This window comes from Stegostoma tigrinum, chromosome 31 (genome assembly GCF_030684315.1).
Source record: "Stegostoma tigrinum isolate sSteTig4 chromosome 31, sSteTig4.hap1, whole genome shotgun sequence".
Taxonomy (NCBI): domain Eukaryota; kingdom Metazoa; phylum Chordata; class Chondrichthyes; order Orectolobiformes; family Stegostomatidae; genus Stegostoma; species Stegostoma tigrinum.
The window spans coordinates 35,597,012-35,619,398 of NC_081384.1; the positions used below are offsets into that span (position 1 = coordinate 35,597,012).

The following is a 22,387-nucleotide window of genomic DNA, read 5'->3' on the forward strand; positions in this document are numbered from 1 at the left end:
CCACTTGAATGGCTTTTTGCCCCATGGTGCCTCAGTCAGTAAATTCATCAACCCAACAACGCTCACTCTCATCAAAACAAACAGAAAACACCTCAAACCCACTGAGCAATTACTAAGGCTGAGGCTCCTGTGCTTCTGCTCTGTGAGTTCCCCTAGCTGCCTCACACCCTCCTTCCCTTGAACAACAGACAAAATCAGAACACCCTTTCCTCTGAGATGTAGTTGCCTTCAGACACAAAATATCTAATACTTATCTCCTTCCCAAGGCATCACAGTGACTGTAAGTCAGACTCTCGCTCAAACTCTGAGCTAAAGCTGTTCAAGCTATAAACATGTATTGCAGGTGTGGTTTGCCCTGGACTACACTGGCATTCAGGAGATCCTACATACTGCAGCTGTGACACATCACCTGTCCGGCCATCCTGTTTCAAATATAATGTATAAAAAGAGAGAAACAAATAAATTATTCACCCTACTATCAGTTCCTTTACTACTTTAACCCTTAGGAACAGAATAGGCCTTAACCACTAACCAAATTGCCAGCATCCTCATCAGTATTAGAGTAAAACTGATTCCTAGAAGGTGAAGAGATCGAAGAGGCAAAGCAAAAGAGCATCTCCTTCCTTCCCTCTGTTCCAAGTCTAAAACAGAATCATACTTTTATTTATATTTTACAATTAAGATTTAACTATAATTTATTAAGTTCTGAATTTCATCCAGAAATGATGTATGAGCTCACTACCAAGGAGCAGCCGAAATTTGGTAACAAGGAAACTAGCTGAAACTGCTCTTCTTGTTCCTGGGGATAAGTCAAAAGCTGAAGACACCACCTCCTTAAACCAAATGCTGCTTGCAATCTGGTGCATTGGCTTTCGTTTTATTACTGGCCTCAATGAATAAGGCCCTTTAGTCTCCCAATGTGTACCAACCCTGATATTTTCCTGTTGTAGCATCTTGCTGTACCTGTAATGAGTCCTTTTCACCTGCTGCCACTTCTCTTTCTGTTAATAAGGAGGTGACTTATCTTTGTGTAAAAACATATTTCCTATCAGTTGTCTAAACTTCACCTTGGCAACCATGTTGTTCTGCCCTCCTAACCTGCTGCATATAAAATTATGGTTGGGTCTAATTTCACTACTCATCAAATGATTGCTGTACATCTGGAAGATCCCTGGAGATGGATCTCTAAAGCTGAAAATGCCAACTTTATGGTTTATCATTGAACAACAGAGGAACTGGTTTGAAGTCCTTCTCTGTAATGTTATAAGTTGTGTGCACAATAGAAAAACTGTATTATGTTGTTGTGAAGTTGGGTAGAGTACTTGTGGATTGGGAAGCAGGAAGGTAGGATTTGGTGTTTGTAAAATGCTACAGGGACAGGTTGAGGGAAAGCATTGCATGGCCCCTTTAAAAGATCGTGTGTTTTCTCTGTGCTTAGAAATTTAAAATAGATATCTGTGAGCAGCAGCTTGAAAGTTTGCAAGTACGCAGAGAGCACCTGAATTTAAACATTTGTACTGAAAGGCCACACAATTAGTAGGCTAAGCTGCAGCTTTTGCCAAGGCAACAAGTTTTTGAATTTAGCCAATCAATTTGAACCAGGTACTTTTGATTCCAAAAACCTATGAATTTTAAGTAGAATAGTTTTGACAACATAGGACCAATCCTATTGTAAGAAATATTGATATGTCATCAAGGGTATAAAAGAAGGGGGGCAATTGAACAAAGACACCAGAGCTAGCTGCCATCCACCAGCCTAACGGCCCTCAGCTCTCAAGACAGAATCACTGGCTCTCACAGCCTCCTCTATGTCTTAGAGAAAGCACGATCTAAATAACAATGGTTACAATGGCACAACTAGTTAACTTTCCTGACAGAAGCATTGACAGAGAAGGCAATCTTGACAGAAGAAGTGAAAAGGCATAGAACTTTCTAGAAGGCATGTAACCTGGCTATAATTTCAAGAGACTCAATTGTATTATTTTTATATACAAGTTGAACTTTTGTTTATTGAAACTGCATACCATTAGAATTTTGCTGTATTCGGGAATAGTTATTAGTGAGAAGGTATTTAATCCGTGTGTTAATAGTTAATTTGTTTTCTGTTAGATAAATAAATGGTTACTTTTTGATTTTAAAGTGAGTGTCAGGGATTTATTTTAGTTAACCACTAGAAATTGCTGAAAAGCAGGTTACACCACGTTTCACATTCCTTTTACAGATCATGAGGTGAGATGCTCTTCTTTGGTATTTCGGATTCAGTTCTCAGAGGCGGGGCAGACGTTAACCTTCACTTTATAACAGATTGGGGCCTCGATGTCTGGGATTTGAACAGATTTACAGTACTAAAGGTTCCATCAGACTTAAAGAGACTTGGGCACTAGTGTCCTAAATCTTTAAATAAAACTTAAATGAGAAGTGGAAAATCTGGTTAATTTCAGTTGTTTGTTGTTGATTAAATCAAAAGTGAGGAAAGGGCTCTTAAAGAGGTTCCAGGGGTCGAAGATCCTTCCCAAATTTGCAAAGAAAGTTTAGAAAAACAGAAATAGGGGACACGTTTAGAATTAGCAAACAGTGTAAAATTAGGTTTAACTGGGGATAATGAGAAGGCTGAAATTGTAACAGAGATAGTCAGGCATTTAAGTATATCAACAGCACAGTCAAAGGCAGTTGAGTTACAAAAAAATTAAATTGCAAATGAGACGATTGGAGTTAGAAAGTGAACTTAAAGGGCTGGAGTCAGAAGATCAAGAAGGGGAATGAATGATCCAGTTGAAAGTGATGTAGTTGGAACTTGAAAGCAAAAACTCATCAAATGTCAGAAGTAAAAACTAGAAGTGATGATGGGCAAACTCATCGTAGCCAACAGCCTGGTAGGGATATAGGCAAATATGTCCAAACAATACCAAAATTTGCTGTAAAAGGCTGCTACATCTGTTTACATTTCCTTTGAGAAATTGACCACGCAGAGCAACTGGCTGGTGACTGTGTTGGGAATGTTGGCAGGGAGGGCTATTGCAGTGTTTGCAGCGCCATCAGAGGAGATGTCAGGAGAATAAGAAGATAAACAGGCTATTTTTAAGTGCCTATAAATTTGTACCAGAAGCATATAGTTGGTGCCTACATTTCTGAACCAAGGAACTAGATCAGACTTAGATCGAGTTTGAAAGAATGAAACAGAACAGCTTTGGTAGATGGATGAGAGCGGTGAAAAAAGAAAAGAGGCTCTTAGAGATATTACTCTGCTGGGGGAGTTTAAAAACCCACTTCCAGCAGTGATAAGATCCCATGTTGAGGAACAGGAAGTTAAAACAGCGAGAAGAGCCGCAGAGATGGCAGATGAATACACATTAGCGCATTGCTTGTAATCTAGCTTCTTACAGCAATAGGAGAAATGGAGATCCTTCACTGAGAAACAAAAAGTAGATCACACTGGGAACAGTTTACCACATGTGCAAAAAGAAACCCAAGAGGGTGAGAAAGAGGTAAAAGATCTCAGGTGTTTTCACTGCAATAAGGTGGGACACAAACTCACAGTGGTTTAGGATGGCACTAAGGAAAAGGATGTGGTAAAAGAGGCTAAACCAGTGGGATTATTTAAAGTAGTGAAGGATATCCCAAGAGAAGTTGAGGAGCTGCAAGAAAGTGCATAGCCTTGTCACAGGCTTGATACTAAGATAGTGCCCGATCTCTTCGAAGACTTCACCTATATGGGTAAGATTTACTCAGGAAGCACAGGGGGAGTAGGTCAAGAAGTTAAAATATTGAGAGATATGAGAGCTAGTCTAATCTAATAGTGAGAGACAAAAATATTTGCACTCCTGAAATATTGCCCGAGAGAGTGGTAATCTGTGGAATAAATGAAGAGTAGAGTAGTGTTCCTCTGTGTAAGATAAGACTAGAAAGTCCAATAAAGACTGGAAAGTGATAGTGGGAGGGACAGAAAAATTGCTATTCTGTTTTGTTCTTGGAAATGATGTAGCCGGATCCCAGGTTGGAGCGATGCCCCTTGTAATGGAAAAGCCAAAAGGAAACTAGGGAACTGAGGAATCAAAAGAGAGAAGAATTGTGCTGGTCTGCGTGATGACAAAATCCCACTGCCATAAGTTAAAGCCAGAAGGGAAAACAAAAGAGAAAGATTAAAGTAGTCGAAGCTCAGTTAGCTGACACTCTGGGGAGATGGAGAAACCGAAGCAGGTTGGGGATCAGGCAAAGGTGTTTAGTTTTGAAAGATGAATGGAATTACAAGAAAAAGATGAGACAGTAAAGGATTTGTATCATAGAGCCTCCTTGGAAAAGGAATCAGATGTATTCCAGAATGCTATTACATTCAGGATAAAACCTTCGGGCAGAAATGGAGACCCTGGTAGATTAGTACAGATGAGAAATGGGTGGAAGTTCACCAGATTGTATTGCCAGTAAATGACAGACAGGGACTGTTTCAGGTAGCACATAAATTACCTGTAGGAGGTCGTCTAGGTGTGAGGGAAGATTCAGGCCAAATTACAGAAGCAATTTTATTGGCCTAGATTACATAAAGATATGGTTGAATTTTGCCATGCTTATCATATGTGTCAGATGGTAGGAGGGCCTCAGGCAGTGAAAAAACCAGCACTTTAGATGCCAATTCCCACATTTGAAATCATTTTATACTAGTTATGGTTGATTATGTAGATCCTCATACTAAATCCAGAAGTGTGAACCAGTATTTGCTAACCATAATGGATATGTCTACCAGGTTTCCAGACGCAATTCCATTACGGAATGTCAAGACAAAAAACAGTTGTAGAAGAGTTGCTTGCTTTCTTTGACCATTATGGACTAACCAACGAGATTCAGTCAGACCAAGGGTCTATTCTACTGCCAAATTATTTAAGGAGGTCATGGTTAGTTTAAGCATCAAACACTTTATATCATGTGTGTACCATCCTGAATTCCAGGGACCATTGCAAAGGTGGCATCAGACCTTAAAGACTATGTTGAAGGTTATTGCCAAGATTACCCAAATGATTAGGATAAAGGTGCCCCATTTATATTGTTTGCTATTAGAGATGCTCCAAATGAATTGATTCAGATTTACTCCATTTGAACTGTTACTTGGACACGAATTAAGAAAGCCTTTAAAATTAATTAAGGAGAAGATGATAGGTCTGATGTCAGAGATCTCACAGTTGGATTAGACCATAAAACCATAAGACATAGGAGCATAAATTAGGCCATTCAGCCCACTGTTCAATCATGGCTGATATGTTTCTCAAACCCATTCTCCCACTTTCTCCCTGTAACCCTAGACCCCGTTGACAATCAAGAACCTACCTATCTCTGTCTTAAGTATTCTCAACAATGTGGGCTCCACAGCCTTCTGTGGCAGTGAATTCCATAGATTCACCACTCTCTGGCTGAAGAGTTTTCTCCGATATAAAAGCTCTTCCCTTTACTCTAATGCTGTGCCCTCATTTCCATTGGTAGGAGAGACTGGGATCCATCTTTCCAATATCCACTCTGTCCAGGTCATTCAGTATTCTGCAAGTTTCAATTAGAACCTCCGTCATCCTTCCAAACTTCATCGAGTATAGAACCAGAGTCCTCAAACATTCCTCATATTTTAAGTTTTCATTAATGGGACCATTCTCGTGAACCACCTCAGAAGCCACTCAACACTCCACACAATACTCCAAATGTGACCTAACCACAGCCTAAGAAGTACATCCCTGTATGTATCTGAAGATTAAACAGAGTAGTTGAATTAGCTAGAGAACATTTGAAGGTAGCACATCACCTAATGAAACAAGAAGCAGAGAAGAAATCTAAAATTCCTATGTTTGCTATCAGGATAAAGTATTCGTGCTGTTACCAGTGGTAAGAGAACCCTTCCAAGCAACATTTGGTGATTCCCATCAGATTGAGAAGAAGTTAAGTCAGGTGAATTATCTGATAAAGATGCCAGATAGGAAAAATATTATCAGGTATGTCACGTGTACATGCTGAGACATTACTATGACAGGGAATGGGAACAGGAGAAACAGGTATTAGTTACTGCCACTCAGAATGAGGAATCAAATCCAGATGATTTGTATTTTGATGCACCTCAGAATAAGTTGAGTCCCATGGGCTACATCCTAGAGTTCTGAGGGGGGTGGCTGAGGAAATAGCGGAGGCTTTGGTCGTGTTCTTTCAAAAGTCACTGGAGTCTGGGAAAGTCCCAGATGATTGGAATATCGCTGTTGTAACCCCCTTGTTTAAGAAAGGATCAAGGCAAAAGATGGAAAATTATAGGCTGATTAGCCTAACCTCGGTTGTTGGTAAAATTCTAGAATCTATTGTTAAGGATGAGATTTCTAAACTCCTGGAAGTGCAGGGTCAGATTAGAACAAGTCAGCATGGATTGAGTAAGGGGAGGTCGTGCCTGACAAACCTATTAGAATTCTTTAAAGAGGTAGCAAGTAGGTTAGACCAGGGAAACCAGTGGATGTTATCTATCTAGACTTCCAAAATGCCTTAGATAAGGTGCATCATGGGAGGCTGCTGAGCAAGGTGAGCACCCATGGTGTTCGAGGTGAGCTACTGGCTTGGATTGAGGATTGGCTGTCTGACAGAAGGCAGAGAGTTGGGATAAAAGGCTCTTTTTCGGAATGGCAACCAGTGACGAGAGGTGTCCCGCAGGGTTCAGTGTTGGGGCCACAGCTGTTCACCTTATACATTAATGATCTGGATGAAGGGACTGGGGGCATTCTGGCGAAGTTTGTCGATGATACAAAGATAGGTAGACAGGCAGTTAGTACTGAGGAGGTGGGGAAGCTGCAGAAAGATTTAGACAGTTTAGGAGAGTGGTCCAGGAAATGTCTGATGAAATTCAACGTAAGCAAATGCGAGCTTTTGCACATTGGAAAAAAAGAATACAGGCATGGGCTATTTTCTAAACGGTGAGAAAATTTGTAAAGCAGAAGTACAATGGGATCTGGGAGTATTGGTCCAGGATTCTCTAAAGGCTAACTTGCAGGTAGATTCTGTGATTAAGAAAGCGAATGTAATGTTGTCGTTTATCTCAAGATGGTTGGAATATAAAAGCAGTGTTGTGCTTCTGAGACTTTATAAAGCTCTAGTTAGGCCCCATTTAGAATACTGTGTCCAATGTTGGGCCCCACACCTCAGGAAGGACATACTGGCCCTGGAGCGTGTCCAGCGGATATTCACACGGATGATCCCTGGAATGGTAGGTTCAACATATGATGAACGGCTAAGGATCCTGGGATTGTATTCATTAGAGTTTAGAAGGTTGAGGGGAGATCTAATAGAAACATACAAGATAATGTATGGCTTAGAAAGGGTGGATGCTGGGAAGTTGTTTCTGTCAGGCGGTGAGACTAGGACACGTGTGCACAGCCTTAGAATTAGAGTGGGTAAATTTAAGACGGAAATGAGGAGACATTTCTTCAGCCAGAGAGTGGTGGGTTTACGGAATTCATTGTCACGGAGCGCAGTGGAGGTCGGGTCGTTAAATGTCTTCAGGGCAGAGATCGATAAACTCTTGAACTCACAAAGAATCAAGGGCTTTGGGGAGAGTGCAGGGAAGTGGAGTTGAAATGCCCATCAGCCATGATTTAAATGGTGGAGTGGACTCAATGGACCGAATGGCTTTACTTCCACTCCTATGTCTTATTGTCTTATGGTCTCATGTTCTTATGGTCTTCATAATGAGGAAGTCCTTAAGGAATGGGATGGGGTAGTGAGCCATCTGACCCAGGAACAGTGAAGTGAATTGAATGACTTGTTGCTGCACTATGAGGACATATGTAGAAACAGAATGGGGAAGACTAGTAGCATAGTGCATGAGGTTGACATATGGAATGCTGTTCCAATAAAACAACACCCCTACAGACATAATCCTCCCAAAGCAGTGCAGATTCAGAAGGAACATGAAGCGATGGATCAAGAAGACATCCTGTAACAACACAGCTCCAACCCTTCCGTCCTCCTGTAACAACACAGCTCCAACGCCTCCGTCCTCCTGTAACAACACAGCTCCAATGCCTCCATCCTCCTGTAACAACACAGCTCCAACGTCTACATCCTCCTGTAACAACACAGCCTTGTCAAAGCGAGTGGAGTTCGCCAATCATTTTGGTTCCCAAACCTTATGGTGCTCAACAATTCTGCTTAGAGCATTGGAAGGTTAACACTGTGACCAATCTGACTCAGAACCAATTCCAAAACTGAAGAATTGTATGGAGAAAGGTGGACAAGCCACTTACATCACAACATTGGACTTACTTCATAGATATTGGCAAGTACCTTTGTCAGAGAGAGTGAAAGAAGTTGCTGCTTTTGTAACCTCAAATGAGGCTATATCAATTTAAAATCATACCCTTTGAAATGGAAAATGCACCAGATACATTTCAAAGACTTATGAACAGAGTTGTTGCAGGATTGACTAATTGTGCCATCTACATAGATGACTTAATGATCTTTAGCCATCTGTGGAAAGATCACATGGAGCATTTGGCAGAGCGCTTTGAGCGACCATGGGAGCAAAGTTGGTCATGTACTTGGCGAAAACATAACTTGCAAAGGCAGAAGTGACATTCTTAGGCACAACATGGGATGACACCAAGGAACATGAAGATAAATGCCATCGAGGAATTTCCAAGAACATCCTCGAAGAAGGAACTGCTTTGGTTTTTAGGATTGAACTGTTTCTATAAGAAATTTGTACCAAACTTTAGAAGCGTTGTGGCGCCATTTACAGATTTGTCAAAAAAGAATGCAAAATTTTGGTGGACAGAACAATGACAGGAGGCTTTTGAAAATTTAAAAGCAGTGTTAACCACTACAACAGTTTTAGCCACAACAACATTTCTTGAAACCCTTCAAAGTCACAACACAAGCAGCGTATGCTTTGGAGCTGTGTTGTTACAGGAGGATGTAGGCGTTGGAGCTGTGTTGTTACAGGAGGACGTAGGCGTTGGAGCTGTGTTGTTACAGGAGGACGGAGGCGTTGGAGCTGTGTTGTTACAGGAGGACGGAGGCGTTGGAGCTGTGTTGTTACAGGAGGACGGAGGCGTTGGAGCTGTGTTGTTACAGGAGGATGTAGGCGTTGGAGCTGTGTTGTTACAGGAGGATGGAGGTGTTGTTACAGGAGGATGGTTGTGGAATTGAAAGGCCAATTGGTTATTTTTCAAAGAAACTCAATATCCACCAGAGAAAACATTCAACCATTGAAAAAGTGCTATTGAGTTTGGTAATGGCCTTACAATATTTTAATGCTATCAGAGGTGATTGTGTACACTGATCACAATAGATTAGAGTAGATTAGATTAGATTCCCTACAGTGTGGAAACAGGCCCTTTGGCCCAACAAGCCCACACCTCCCCTTGCAGCATCCCACCCAGACCCATCCCCTATAACCCACACACCCCTGAACACTAAGGGCAATTTAGCATGATCCACTTCTGGAAAGATTTAAGGACAAAAACAACAGATTATTTCATTGGAGTCTCACGTCGCAAGCATTTACAGGTTGTACATGTTGTGGGTCATGAAAATCTTTATTGCAGGTTTAAAAGGAAAATGCTTACATAGAAATGGTAATGTTCAATGTTATACATAAATAGAATCAGTATAAAATGTGTAACTCCAGATTAATGAGCCATGGATCTAGCAAAACAATGAATGGAGTTAAGGTTTTAAAAGAAAAAGAGGAAGCCATCTTTTCATAATGATGGTTTTTTTTGCTTAAGGGGTGAGGTGTTGTGAATTTGGGTAGAACACTTGTGAATTGGAAAGCTGGAAATTAGAATTTGGTGGTTGTATAATGTTAAGGGTGGAGGGGGGTGAAGCATTGCATTGTCCCTTTAAAAGATCATGTGCTTTATCTATGTTTAGAGATTTAAAATGGATGTCTGTGAGCAGCAGCTTGAAAGTTTGCAAGTACACAGAAAGCACCTGAATTGAGACATTTGTGTCAAAAGGCTGTAGAGTCAGCAGTTTTTACCAAGACAACAAGTTTTTTTAATTTAGCCAAACAATTTGAACCAGGCCCTTAGATACCAAAAACTGATCAAATTTATATGTAATGGTTTTGACAAAATAGGACCAATCCTATTGTAAGAAATATTTATATGTCATCAAGCGTGTAAAAGAACGGGAAGTTGGATAAAGACACCAGAGCTAGCTGCCATCCACCAGAGTTAATGGCCCTCAGCTCTTCAGAGAGAATCATTGGCTCTCACAACCTCCTCTATGTCTTAGAGGGAGCACGATCTAAATAACAACAATGCCAACTGCATAGCTAGTTAATCTTCCTGACAGAAGAATCAACAGAGAAGGCATTTCTGACAGAAGAATCGATGGAGAAGGCACAGAACACTGTGGAAGATATGTAAAAACCCGGCTGTCATTTTGAGAGATAAAATTTTTTTATCTATAAGTTGGACTACTATTTGGAACAGCATACCATTAGAATCTTGCTGTACTCGGGAATAGTTAGTAGCTGGAAGGGGTTTATTCTGTTTGTTAATAGTTCAGTTAATTTGTTCACTATTAGCGTAACACAAATAAATTGTTACTTTTTCATTTTAAAGTGAGTTTCAAGGATTTATTTTACTTAACTACTGGAAGTTGCTGAAAAGCAGGTTATACCACTTTTCACACTCCTTTCGCAGATTAAGAGGTGAGGTGCTTGTCTTTGAGTATTTTGGTTCTAGTTCTCGGTGGGGCGGGGTGAATGGCGGGGTGCAGGGGTGGGGGCCAACCTCTGCTTTACAGCAATGTCTACATGGAGTTATAATCATTTTCGAAAATCACAACTGAAGGAAGAGCAGCAAAGAATCCATTTAGGAAGTGGAATCATGGGTTTGAGTGTTCATAGTCTCTTTATTGGTGAATGTATCGAAATCCACCAGAACTAAAGCTTCTGGCTGAATCCACATTTCAACAGTCATGGCTTACCTACCTCATCTCCACTTCTCACATCTTGATGGATGAGAACTTTGGGCCATGTCTAACTTGTAGCCTCTGCAAAACAAAACTGCTGATAATCCTTCACATTTGTAAAAGGATTTACAAATGACATTCACTATCCCTACCGTCTATTGTTTTCCTTTGCAAGAAGGGTCTCAAAATAATTCCATTGCTCATTCTTTCTTCCTGCCCTATTTCTCGGGTTTGAGTTCTTCATTTGAAGAGAAAGGGATTACCTTTTTTTGACATAAACCCTTCACATCTCTCATCTTGCCTAGGTACTTTTTCTACACTCACAACAGTGTTTATCTGCTTTATCTTAGTTGTAGTTAAAGCTACAATCTGATCTGTGCCCTTTTCACTGACTATTCTTTTCAGACTCATTGTTATAAGCTCCAGTAGGTCTCATTAGTTTCCCTTGTAACATTCAGCATTCTAACTGAATGTATCTCACCTTGTTATAATGGAAAACCTTGGTTTCTGACCTTAACCATCACCCTCAGTACTTGCCTGTTGATCTGAGGAGACGACAGTGAGGCATTCCCAACTACCCATGCTTAGCCCTGACTACATGCCTTCCTTTCGCTCTCCTATTTTCTAATGCTTTTGAATTTATGGGAATGATGGTTAAGCATACATTTCCTGTGCTCTACCTGTCAACATACTCTACATGAGCAATGCTCATTTTACTTGTCTCGCCATTTTCTCAAATGACACGAAGAATTCCTCCACATCATCTTCCTAAAATTTTGGTAAAGTCTATGCAAACTTGAACATTTCCTTTCTGGGCTTCAAATTACGATGCAGAATATTCTTACCAGGACTTGCATTAGCATTTTGACATCTCCTGTTTCAATTGTATCATTTTAAGCTTATATCCATGTCTCTCACTTCCTCTTCTCTTTGTAATTCTAGCTGTCTCATTTCTATTTCCTGTCTTTTCATTTCCAATTTCTAAATTCCATCTGCTTTTCCTCATCTTTCCCTCCTATCTCCAGTTTCTTCATTCCTTCTTTACGATTAAGCTGCTATAATTGTAACTGAACATCATCTGACTAAAATGCTTCACTCTCCAGAATACTGGATGCTAGCATTTCCTCGAAACCTAACTCCCACGCTACTTACCTCAATATTTCTGCCTTCTCAGCTCTACCAGGCAATGCTACCTCCAGTTTACCCACCAGGTCAATCAAATTTGTCTTTGAAAGTTTCTTTAAGACTGCCAGGGACAATCCTGCCACCTGCAGGAAATCCTTTGCCATTTCCAGTCCCATGTCTTAAATGTAGTAGTTACATTTCCCAACATCTGCATTATTTACTAATACCACACCCATACCTTTATTGCCTCTGTTTCAAAATCAATCCCAGCCAAGCCCCCAGTATTTATTACAACTCACTGGGGTAGTGCTCTGGAAATCATGCCTCACTATTCCTGACTCACAACAAAAGTTAAAGATATTATAAAAATCCTTCCTACTTACCTGACTTTTAGACTCAGTTTGAAAGGAAGCATTCACCAGGTTTCCATTCTTAACAAGAATTACTATTTATTACAAATGGATAAACTCTGTAGCTACAATTAAACAATTATGAATTGTCAACATATAACCCTAAGAGTTAAGTTAAAACTCTAAACCATTATAAAACCACCCCATACATATACACACACATTGAGACAGACACCAATTAAAATATAAGAATCATGGTTGGTACATTAGGAATGATGGGAGGGTAGTTTAATGGTTCCTGCCCAGAGGTGATCCTTCTGGCTTGCCAGGATTTTCTGCTCCTTGATTCTACTTCTCTGCACAGTTTAATTTGATTGGAGGAGGCAGGGAACAACTTGTTCACGCTTATAAAGTTTCTATTATTGGTTAAAATCCACAGTTTAGAGCAACAGATGAAGGCAAATAACCTGCTTTCATCAGGCTTGAAGTGTTTTTTCACTGCAAAGCCTAACAACGATAAAGTCCTAACTTATTCCACTAATACTTTCCGTGCTCTCGAAACACAAATGGACCAATGTCAAATATAAATGAAAGAGGAAATAAATAAAGCAAACTTAACTGTTAGGTGAAAAAGAGGCAGGGTTAATTGTTGGGAAAGAATAAATACTCTAAAAACAATTTGGGTTGCTGATTATCTGTGAGAAGGTCCTTAAGGAAATGAGATGGGCTAAGTGAACTCCTCAATTGTGCTTTTAATAGTGCTTTTAATAATGTGCTGGCATTGAAGGTAGTTCCTTTAGACTGTGAGGTTGCCAACATAGTACAGACTTTAAAAGTTAGAAGTTGTAATTGTAGGCCCATTAACTTGACATCTGTAAAAGCTAAGTTATTCAAGAGTGTTTCAATCAGCAACTTTTTGAGCTGCAAATCACACCAGTTTCATCAAAATTTCATGGTCCCTTGTAACACAGTACAAGTATATTTCACAGCGTATGAACTAGTTTTATAATTACACAAAATAAAAGTGCTTGCCCTTATATACTTCATGCTTAGTAATTACATGTCTCTGTAATTTTCAGGGTTTCAAAGAGTCTTTGGACAGTACTTGTGTACGAATTATACACTGCAGTTGATGCATATTCCCACTTCCAGCACATACAACTGAAATTCATATAGCAGTTGACTTGTTTCTTTTCTGACCTACATCATCATCCCCTCAGTGTTTTTTACCCTTATGGGTGAATTTGACAAAAAATGTTCTACATGATTGGTCTGTTGGTTTTGAAACTGAAAATCACTACAACAGCATTCATTGTAGAAAAGAACAGTTGCAGGAAAAACAGGCAACTTTGCATCTCAAAGGGATGATTGGCTTACCCATGCAGAATACAGTTAGTCCTCATTTACCAATGCCCTTTAGGAGAGGAAGAGATTGTGGGTCATGAGGGAATTGACTTTAAATGAATCCAGCGATACTCAGCGAGATCACAGGTTCCATTAACTTAATGAAATTAAAGCAAAATAACACCGCATTCCATATGTGTTATATTTCTAGTGTTTTTATGACAGTTTCTGTTCTTGTACTTCCATTAATATGCTTTTATATCATAGATAAACAGACAGCATATTTCAATACCTTAGATCATTGCGAGACGGATTAGTTTTACCCTATTGATGATGTGCTTTTGCAATTGTAATCCTGCTCAGTACGAGGGAAACCACAGGTTCAGATATTTGGCCTATACGCTTGGCTAAGGAGCCAATGGTGCAAAGCTAGAATCTGTGGGGTTATGACTGAATACCTCTAAGTCAGAATCCTGCCTAAACGTGCCAAAAGTGGAAAAGGCTTTCATATGTTTTGAAGGGAGAATAATGTCACTCCAATATTCAAAAAGGGAGGTAGAGAGAAAACAGGGAACTATAGACCGGTGGGCCTAACATCGGTAGTGGGGAAAATTCTCAAATTCATTGGCAAGGATTTTATGGCAGAGCACTTAGAAAGTAGCGGCTGTTTCAGATAGAGTCAGCATGAATTTATGAAGGGGAAATCATGCTTGACAAATCTGTTGGAATTCTATGAAGATGTAACTAGTAGAGTTGACAAGGCAGTACCAGTTGATGTAGTATATTTGGACTTTCAGAAAGTGTTTCACAAACTCCCGCATGAGAGATTAACGCGCAAGATTAAAGAGCATGGGAGTGGGGGAATGGTATGAGATGGATAGGAAACTGGTTGGCAGAGAGGAAACAAAGAGTAAGAATTAATGGGTTTTTTTCAAATTAGCAGGCAGTAACTAGTGGGGTGCCACGGGGATCAATGCTAGGGCCCAGCTATTACAATATATATTAATGATTTGGTTGAGGGAGCAAAACATAACATCTCCAAGTTTGCCAATGACACCAAATTGGGTGTGAGGATGAACTGTGACGAGGATGCAGAGATCCTTCAGCATGATCTTGACAGGTTGGGTGAGTGGGAAAATCAATGGCGGATACGGTAAAATTTGGATAAATGTGAGGTTATTCACTTCAGAAGCAAAAACAAGAAAGCAGACTACTACCTGAATGGCTGTAAATTGGGAGAGGGGAGTGTGCAGTGGGACCTGGGTGTCTTTGTGCACCAGTCGCTGAAGGCAAGTATGCAGGTGCAGCAGGCGGTAAAGGCAAATGGTATGTTGGCCATTATGAAAGGTTCTGAGTACAGGAACATGGAGATGTTGTTGCAGTTATACAGGGCCTTGAAGAGACCACACCAGGAATAATGTGTGCAGTTTTGGTCTCCTTTTCTGAGGAAAGATGAACTTGCTCTTGAGGAAGTGCAGTGAAGGTTTACTAGGCTGATTCTGGGGACAGGAGGTCTGACGTATGAGGAGAGATTGAGTAGGTTGGGATTGTTTTTGCTAGAGTTCAGAAGAATGAGGGAGGATCTCATAGTGAATTATAAAATTCTAACTGGGCTAGACAGGGTCATTGCAAGGAAGATGTCCCTGATGGTGGGTGTGTCCAGAACCAGAGGTCATAGTATGAGGATTTGGGGTAGATGATTTAGGACAAAGGTGAGGAGACATTTCTTCACCCAAAGAGTGTAAGCCTGTGGAATTCAATACCACCAGAAGTAACGGCACAGTGACTCAGTGATTAGCACTGCTGCCTCACAGTGCCAGGGACCCAGGTTCAATTCCAGCCTCGAGTGACTGTCTGTGCGGAGTTTGCACATTCTCCCTGTGTCCGTGTGGGCTTCCTCCGGGTGCTCCGGTTTCCTCCCACAGTCCAAAGGTATGCAGGCTAGGTGTATTGCCCATGCTAAATTACCCATAGTGTTCAGGGGTGTGTGGGTTATAGGGGGTTGGTTCTGGGTGGGACGCTTCAATGGGTGGTGTGGACTTGTTGGGCTAAAGGGCCTGTTTCCACACTGTAGGTAATCTAATCTTAAAAAAAAATTGAATTCTTTAAGAGGTGACTAGATATAGTACTTGGGGCAAATGAGATCAAAGAAAATGGTGAGAATGCAGGATTAAGCTATAGTGTTGGACGATCAGCCATGATCGTGAAGAATGGTGGAAGAGGCTCGAAGGGCCAAATGGCTTCCTCCTGCTCCTAGCTTCTATGTTTCTGAAGCCAAATTATCTAGCAGAGATTCAGTTTACTTGAAAATATGATAACTACTTATGTATCTGGACTTGGCTTACTTCTGTTGGACTTTACATATCAGTCAGTCATATGGTTTCATCTTTCTCCTTGGTTCAGTAGCCTATTCATGACTTATAGTAACACAAGGATAAACTGATTCCAGTAAAGCCTCACGTCTGGAAGGGGAAAGGCAGTTCCTGTGGCAAAGGCTTCATTTTGCAATTTTGTCAAATCCTTTGGGAGTTCCACACTCCTCGCCATTTACAAATTTTCCAAGTTCTGTGTAGTCTGCCAACTTTGAAATTGTCTTTTATAGAGGTCATTAATATATAACAGGAAAAACAAGGGTCCCAATACTGACTCCTAGAGAACTCCTCAAAAACCTTCCTCCAGTTCAAACAAAATCAATTCGTTTCTGCTCCTTATCACCGTTTTCGATCCATGATGCTACTAATCCTTTTATTCCATTACTAATATCTTGGCTCACAAGTCTGTTATGTGCCACTGCATCAAATGCTTTTTGGAAATACATGTACACCACATTAACGTTGATCTCATCAAGCCTTTCAGATAACCTCTTCAAAAAACCAGTAAATTACCATGTAACAAATTACCCTGCAATCTGCTCACCAACTTCTACAAATGCACCATTGACAGCCTACTGTCCGTGTGCATCATGGTCTGCCTTTTTTAATTCATTAAAGGGATGAGGGCGTCACTGTCTAGGGCAGAATTTATTGCCCATCTCTAATTACCCAGATAGCAGTTCAGAGTCTAGCACATTGCTGTGAGTCTGGAGTCACATGTAGGCCAGACCAGGTAAGGATGGCAGTTTCCTTCCCTAAGGGATCTTAGTGAACCAGATGGGGGTTTCCTGATAATTGACAATAGATTCACAGTCATCATTAGATTCTTAATTCCAGACATTAATTGAATTGAAATTCCACTATCTGCCATGGTAGGATTCAACGTCACAGAACGTTATCTGGGTCTCTTTATTAACAGTCCAGCAATAATACCACTAGGCTATTGCCTTCCCCAATATGGCACTGCTTTGCTCAGGACCATAAGAAACTACAGAAAGTGATGTGCACAGCCCAGAGACCATCACAGAAGCCAAACTTCCATCCATGGACTCCATTTACAAGGCTCGCTGCCACAAAAAGGCTGGCAACATCATCAAAGATCCATCGCACCCCAGTAATGATCTCCTACAAACTCTTCCATCAGGCAGAAGATACCGAAGCCTGAACACATGCACAAGCAGGTTCAGGGACAGCTTCTTCCCAACCATTATTAGACTGATGAATGGACTCTCCAGCCTCAAATAATACTGATCTTACTAACACTGACCTCACCTACTGCACGCCCTGTGCACTGTAACCTGTATGCCTGTGTCTAAGATAACAAGGTGTAGAGCTGGATGAACACAGCAGGCCATGCAGCATCAGAGGAGCAGGAAGGCTGATGTTTCAGGTTTAGACCATTCTGAAGGGTCTGAATTTACTGAAGAAGTGTCTAGGCCAAAAATGTCAGCCTTCCTGCTCCTCTGATGCTGCTTGGCCTGCTGTGTTCATCCAGCTCTACACCTTGTTATCTCAGATTCTCCAGCATCTGCCACTCCTACTATGCCTGTGCCTAAGGCTTTTTGATCTGCGCATCCTTTGTTTACTCTGATCTGCCTGTACCACTCATAAACAAAACTTTTCACTGTATTTTGATACACGTGACAATCAATCAATCAATCAAACAATCCCTGTGGAAAAGGTTTGTACTTCTGGAGACATTCCCACCTTCAGACAGAGATGAAATTCATAATGTCTTGCATGTGGAACATCTTCCAGAATGAGTTTCAGTGAGATGAGACCAGTGCCTTGTTTTGCTCATTCAAATCCCTCTCCATGAAACCCATTCATCAGCAGTATCCTAAAGTATCCTATAAGGTGGAGGTGAATAAATTCTTGTTAAACAAGAATGAGAGAAGGGAGGGTGTGCGGATACAGTGCTTTATTACCTTCTCCAACTCCAATGTGATTTAACACCTTCCCTTTCTCCCTGCAGCCCCTTCACATCTGATGGTTTGTGTTGCCCATAATGGGCTTTGCTTGTGAATATTTAGTTGGCTACACACGTGTTTTTACTGGCAGCGGATGAAGATATCAATTGACAATCATGATCTTATTTTGATTTTTATCGTCACATGTCCTCAAGTATGAGAGTACTGTGAAAAATGTATGAAGTTGCCACACAAAGTGCTACCTTAGGTACAGGATCTCAACAACAAAGTTGAGTTGAATGGCAGAGCAGGCTTGAAGGGCTGAACGGCCTCCTCCTAATTTGTATCTGCGTGTGTGTATATATACATACATACATACAAAGAAAAGCTGACAAGAAAAATAGTGTTATTCGTGTGTTAGAAATACTTCCCCGGTAACTTCAAAATTAAACAAAAATGGAGAGTATACATTTACTTATTGTTCATTCCAATGTGGGGGAGAGTTAGTGCAGAAATCTTGGAGGTTAACGTCGTTAATTGAAAACAGACTTTCTTCCTGCCAATGTAACTTTTTTTTGGAAGAAAAACTGGAAGCGGTGTAAATGGTTTGAGCTGGTGAGAGATGAAGAGTTGAGGAGAGGCGGGCGTGAATGCTGACTGGGTGGGAATACTCCGAAGCTCTGTTGCAGGAGTGGCGCTCACTCGGACTCCGCTGGTTGACGCGCAGTCTCCCTGAGCCGGGAAATCGCTCAGAGACAGACGGGGCTTCGCTGGGTTCGGAGTCAGCCCGATCCCCCGGTGCCGGTCCCTCCCCTCCCCGCTAGCCATGGGCACTGGGAGCCGCTGCCAAGCTCCCCCGGCCGGCCTGCACTCTCTCTGCCTCCTCCTTGTTGCTGGGCTACACTCTGTCACTTCAGGTAAGAAAAAAAAAACTCTTTATTCATTCAGAATTTGTTTAACTGTCCGGCTGCCAAATACACAGGGGAGGGGATAGCAAACTTCTATCTTTATTGTCCCTTAAACATGCATTACAACTCTTTTCCCAATCGTTTTAGAGAGCTTGATGCTTTTGATTCGAATGTTACTGAACCTTCACACATTTTGTTTCGCCAAATCAAGTAAGTTTTCATGGCTGGATCCAGCAGAAGGAATGTCCCGAACTGAGTGGAAACAGATGTGACTTTTTGTGTGTATTTTCTTTTTGCAGGGGGGAGGGGAAGAATTTTTTTTTTAAACTTTTTTGTTTTCAAAGTAAGAAATCATGCTGTTGAAATGGACTGCAGTTTGTGGAGAAGGTGTTTTAAATGATGACCCTTGAGTTTTATCAGAGAGACCGGCAGATTGGGAGATGACTAGCCACATCACCATCCAGCCTGGGCCCTTTCAAAAGGGGTAGTTGCCCTCCCCCGAAGAAAGTTGGTGGGCACTGCTTGGGCAGCAGGGGCTGACCTGCACTCGTTCTGTACAGCTGCAGGTTTCTTGTTTAATTGGGTTCACTGACCCTTGTGTCTCTGCAGTGCATTGGTGGGGCCCACAGTTGGTCGCGGTGTCAGCAAACACTGGGATTGGAAGAACTGTTTTCACTTTGTACTTCGTACTTCTCAGATCGCTGGAATACAAGAAATAGGTCATTCAACTCCATGAGGCTGCTCTCATTGTAGCCCCAACTGCACTTTCACTTTGCTACCTCCATAACCCTTGTAAATGAAAAATTCAGTCTCAAAACAGCCTTTTAAACACAACTTCAGTGCCAGTTTGGGGAAAACACGAGAACATCTACAGCACTAAATCCTTTTAAGCACTTTCTACTCTTTTGAAAAAGAAAATCTTTTCAGGACGAGCACAAAATGTCATCGGCAGTTATTTCCATTTGAGTCAGGTGAGGCATCTTGATTGAGACCATTTTCTTAGCGATAGCACAAATTGATTTCTGTTTCTCTAACACCTTTAATGATCCTTGAACTTTAAAAAAAAATCAGTGAAACAATTTAAGTAGAGTTACCACTGCAATGTAGGAAATGCAATATCCAATTTCGGCACAGCCAGCTCCCACAAGTAGCAATAATGACACAGTGATTAGTTTTATTTATTCAAGTTGATTGACGAGTGAATATTGCCAGGATGCTGTGAAGACTTTCCCAGTCCCCCCCGCCACAATAGTTGGGTCGGGTCTTTTCGGTGCAGCTGAGAGGGTGGTTGCTGAGCCTTGGTTTAATACTGCAGAAATTTGACCACTATTATATGGCACTGACTACACAAAGTCAGAAGTGACGTAGAACATTACAGCACAGTACAGACCCTTCGGCCCTTGATGTTGCGCCAACCTGCAGCACATCTAAGCTACACTATTCTATTATCATCAATGTTTGTCCAATGATCATTTAATGGCCCTTAAAGTTGGTGAGTCTACTACTGTTGCAATCAGGGCATTCCACGCTCTTACTACTTTCGGAGTAAAGAACCTACCTCAGATATAGGACAGATGTCAATCACCCCTCAATTTAAAGCTACCTGTGCTAGCCATCACCATCCAAGGTAAAAGGCTCACACTGCCCACCCTATCTAATCCTCTGATCATCTTGTATGTTGTCGCTATTAAGTGACCTCTTATACTTCTCTCTAATGAAAACAGCCTCAAGTCCCTCAGCCTTTCTTCATGAGACCTTCCGTCCATACCAGGCAACATCCTGGTAAGTCTCCTCTGCACCCTTTCCAGTGCTTCCACATCCTTCCTATAATATGGCAGAACTGTACACAATACCCCCATTGCGACCGCACCAGAGTTTTGTACAGCTGCAACATGACCTTATGGCTCCAAAACTCAATCCCTCTACCAATAAAACCTAACACACTGTGCGCCTTCTTAACAACCTTATCAACCTGGGTGACAACTTTCAGGGACCTATGCACATGGATGCCGAGATCTCTCTGCACGTCCACACTACCAAGAATCTTACCATTAGCCCAGTACTCTGTATTCCTGTTACACCTTCCAAAATGAAACACCTCACACTTTTCTGCATTAAACTCCATTTGCCACCTCTCAGCCCATCTCTGCAGCTTATTTATGTCTCTCTGTAACCCACAACATCCTTCCGCACTATCCACAACTCCACCGACTTTAGTGTCATCCACAAATTTACTAACCCATCCTTCTACGTCCTCATCCAGGTCATTTATAAAAATGACAAACAGTGGCCCCAAAACAGATCCTTGCGGTACACCACTGGTAATTGAACTCTAGGATGAGTATTTCCCATCAACCACCTCTGCCTTCTTACAGCTAGCCAATTTCTGATCCAAACCGCTAAATCACCCACAATCCCATGCCACCATATTTCCTGCAATAGCCTACCTTGGGGAAGCTTATCAAACACTCTGAAATCCATATACACCACATCAACCGCTTTACCCTCATCCACCTGTTTGGTCACCTTCTCAAAGAACACTAAGGTTTGAGGCATGACCTACCCTTCACAAAACCATGTTGACTATCCCTAATTAAATTATTCCTTTCTAGATTATTATAAAACCTATCACTTATAATCCTATTCAACACTCTACCCACAACCAAAGTAAGACTCACTGTCTGTAATTACCAAGGTTGTCTCTACGCCCCGTCTTGAACAAGGGGACAACATTTGCAACCCTCCCGTCTTCGGGCACTATTCCTGTGGACAATGATGACATATTCAGCCCGACAGGTATGCGTTAAACAATACTGGCTGAGGCCCATGAGTATCTATCGTGTATGTGGCGGCTGGTGTTCCCATCTGATTCTTCACTCACACTGTTTAACACTTTTGATCACCTGCAAAAACTAGTTACTCAGTCTGTCAACACTCCACTCGCACCATTTGACACACTCAATTAACTAGAATTATCTCACAATGATCTCTCCACCTATAAATTCTGTGCCTGTGCGCTTCTCTCCATTTCACCTGACAAAGGACCAGTGCTCTCTGAAAACTTGTGATTTCAAATAAACTTGTTGGACTATAACCTGGTATAGTGTGACTTCTGACTTTGTCTATCCCAGTCTAACACCAGCATCTCTACATCTTATGTTAGTGGTGATAAGTCACTGACCTAAAGGAGAAGCAACAGATGAGACTGCTGGATCTCCTGGGATCTTACCCAAGCATTGAGTCAGGGAGTTGTCGTTGACTAGGATGAATATAACATATATACAGATAGGGGCAGACTTAGGGCTATTTTACAATTGCAGAGAAACTTAACCTTTCCACGCCCCCCCCCCACCCCGATCTGACTCGAGATTTTAGCCTTCAAATGTGCCACCCAGACCTCAGATGGTACCTTTGTGGTAAGAAATTGGCTGTAAACTTGCCTTTTC

The 22,387-nt window shown here is 41.4% G+C and overlaps 1 protein-coding gene across 1 annotated transcript in view; it reads left to right on the forward strand.

Moving 5' to 3' along the window:
• Positions 1-18,682: 18,682 nt before the first annotated feature.
• Positions 18,683-22,387, forward strand: part of mrc2 (mannose receptor, C type 2) — a 248,976-nt gene continuing 245,271 nt past the window's right edge. The window contains exon 1 of the mRNA XM_048560554.2: positions 18,683-18,950. Coding sequence (XP_048416511.1) covers positions 18,860-18,950 — 91 coding nt within the window. The 5' untranslated portion in view covers positions 18,683-18,859. The remainder of the gene's footprint in view (positions 18,951-22,387) is intronic.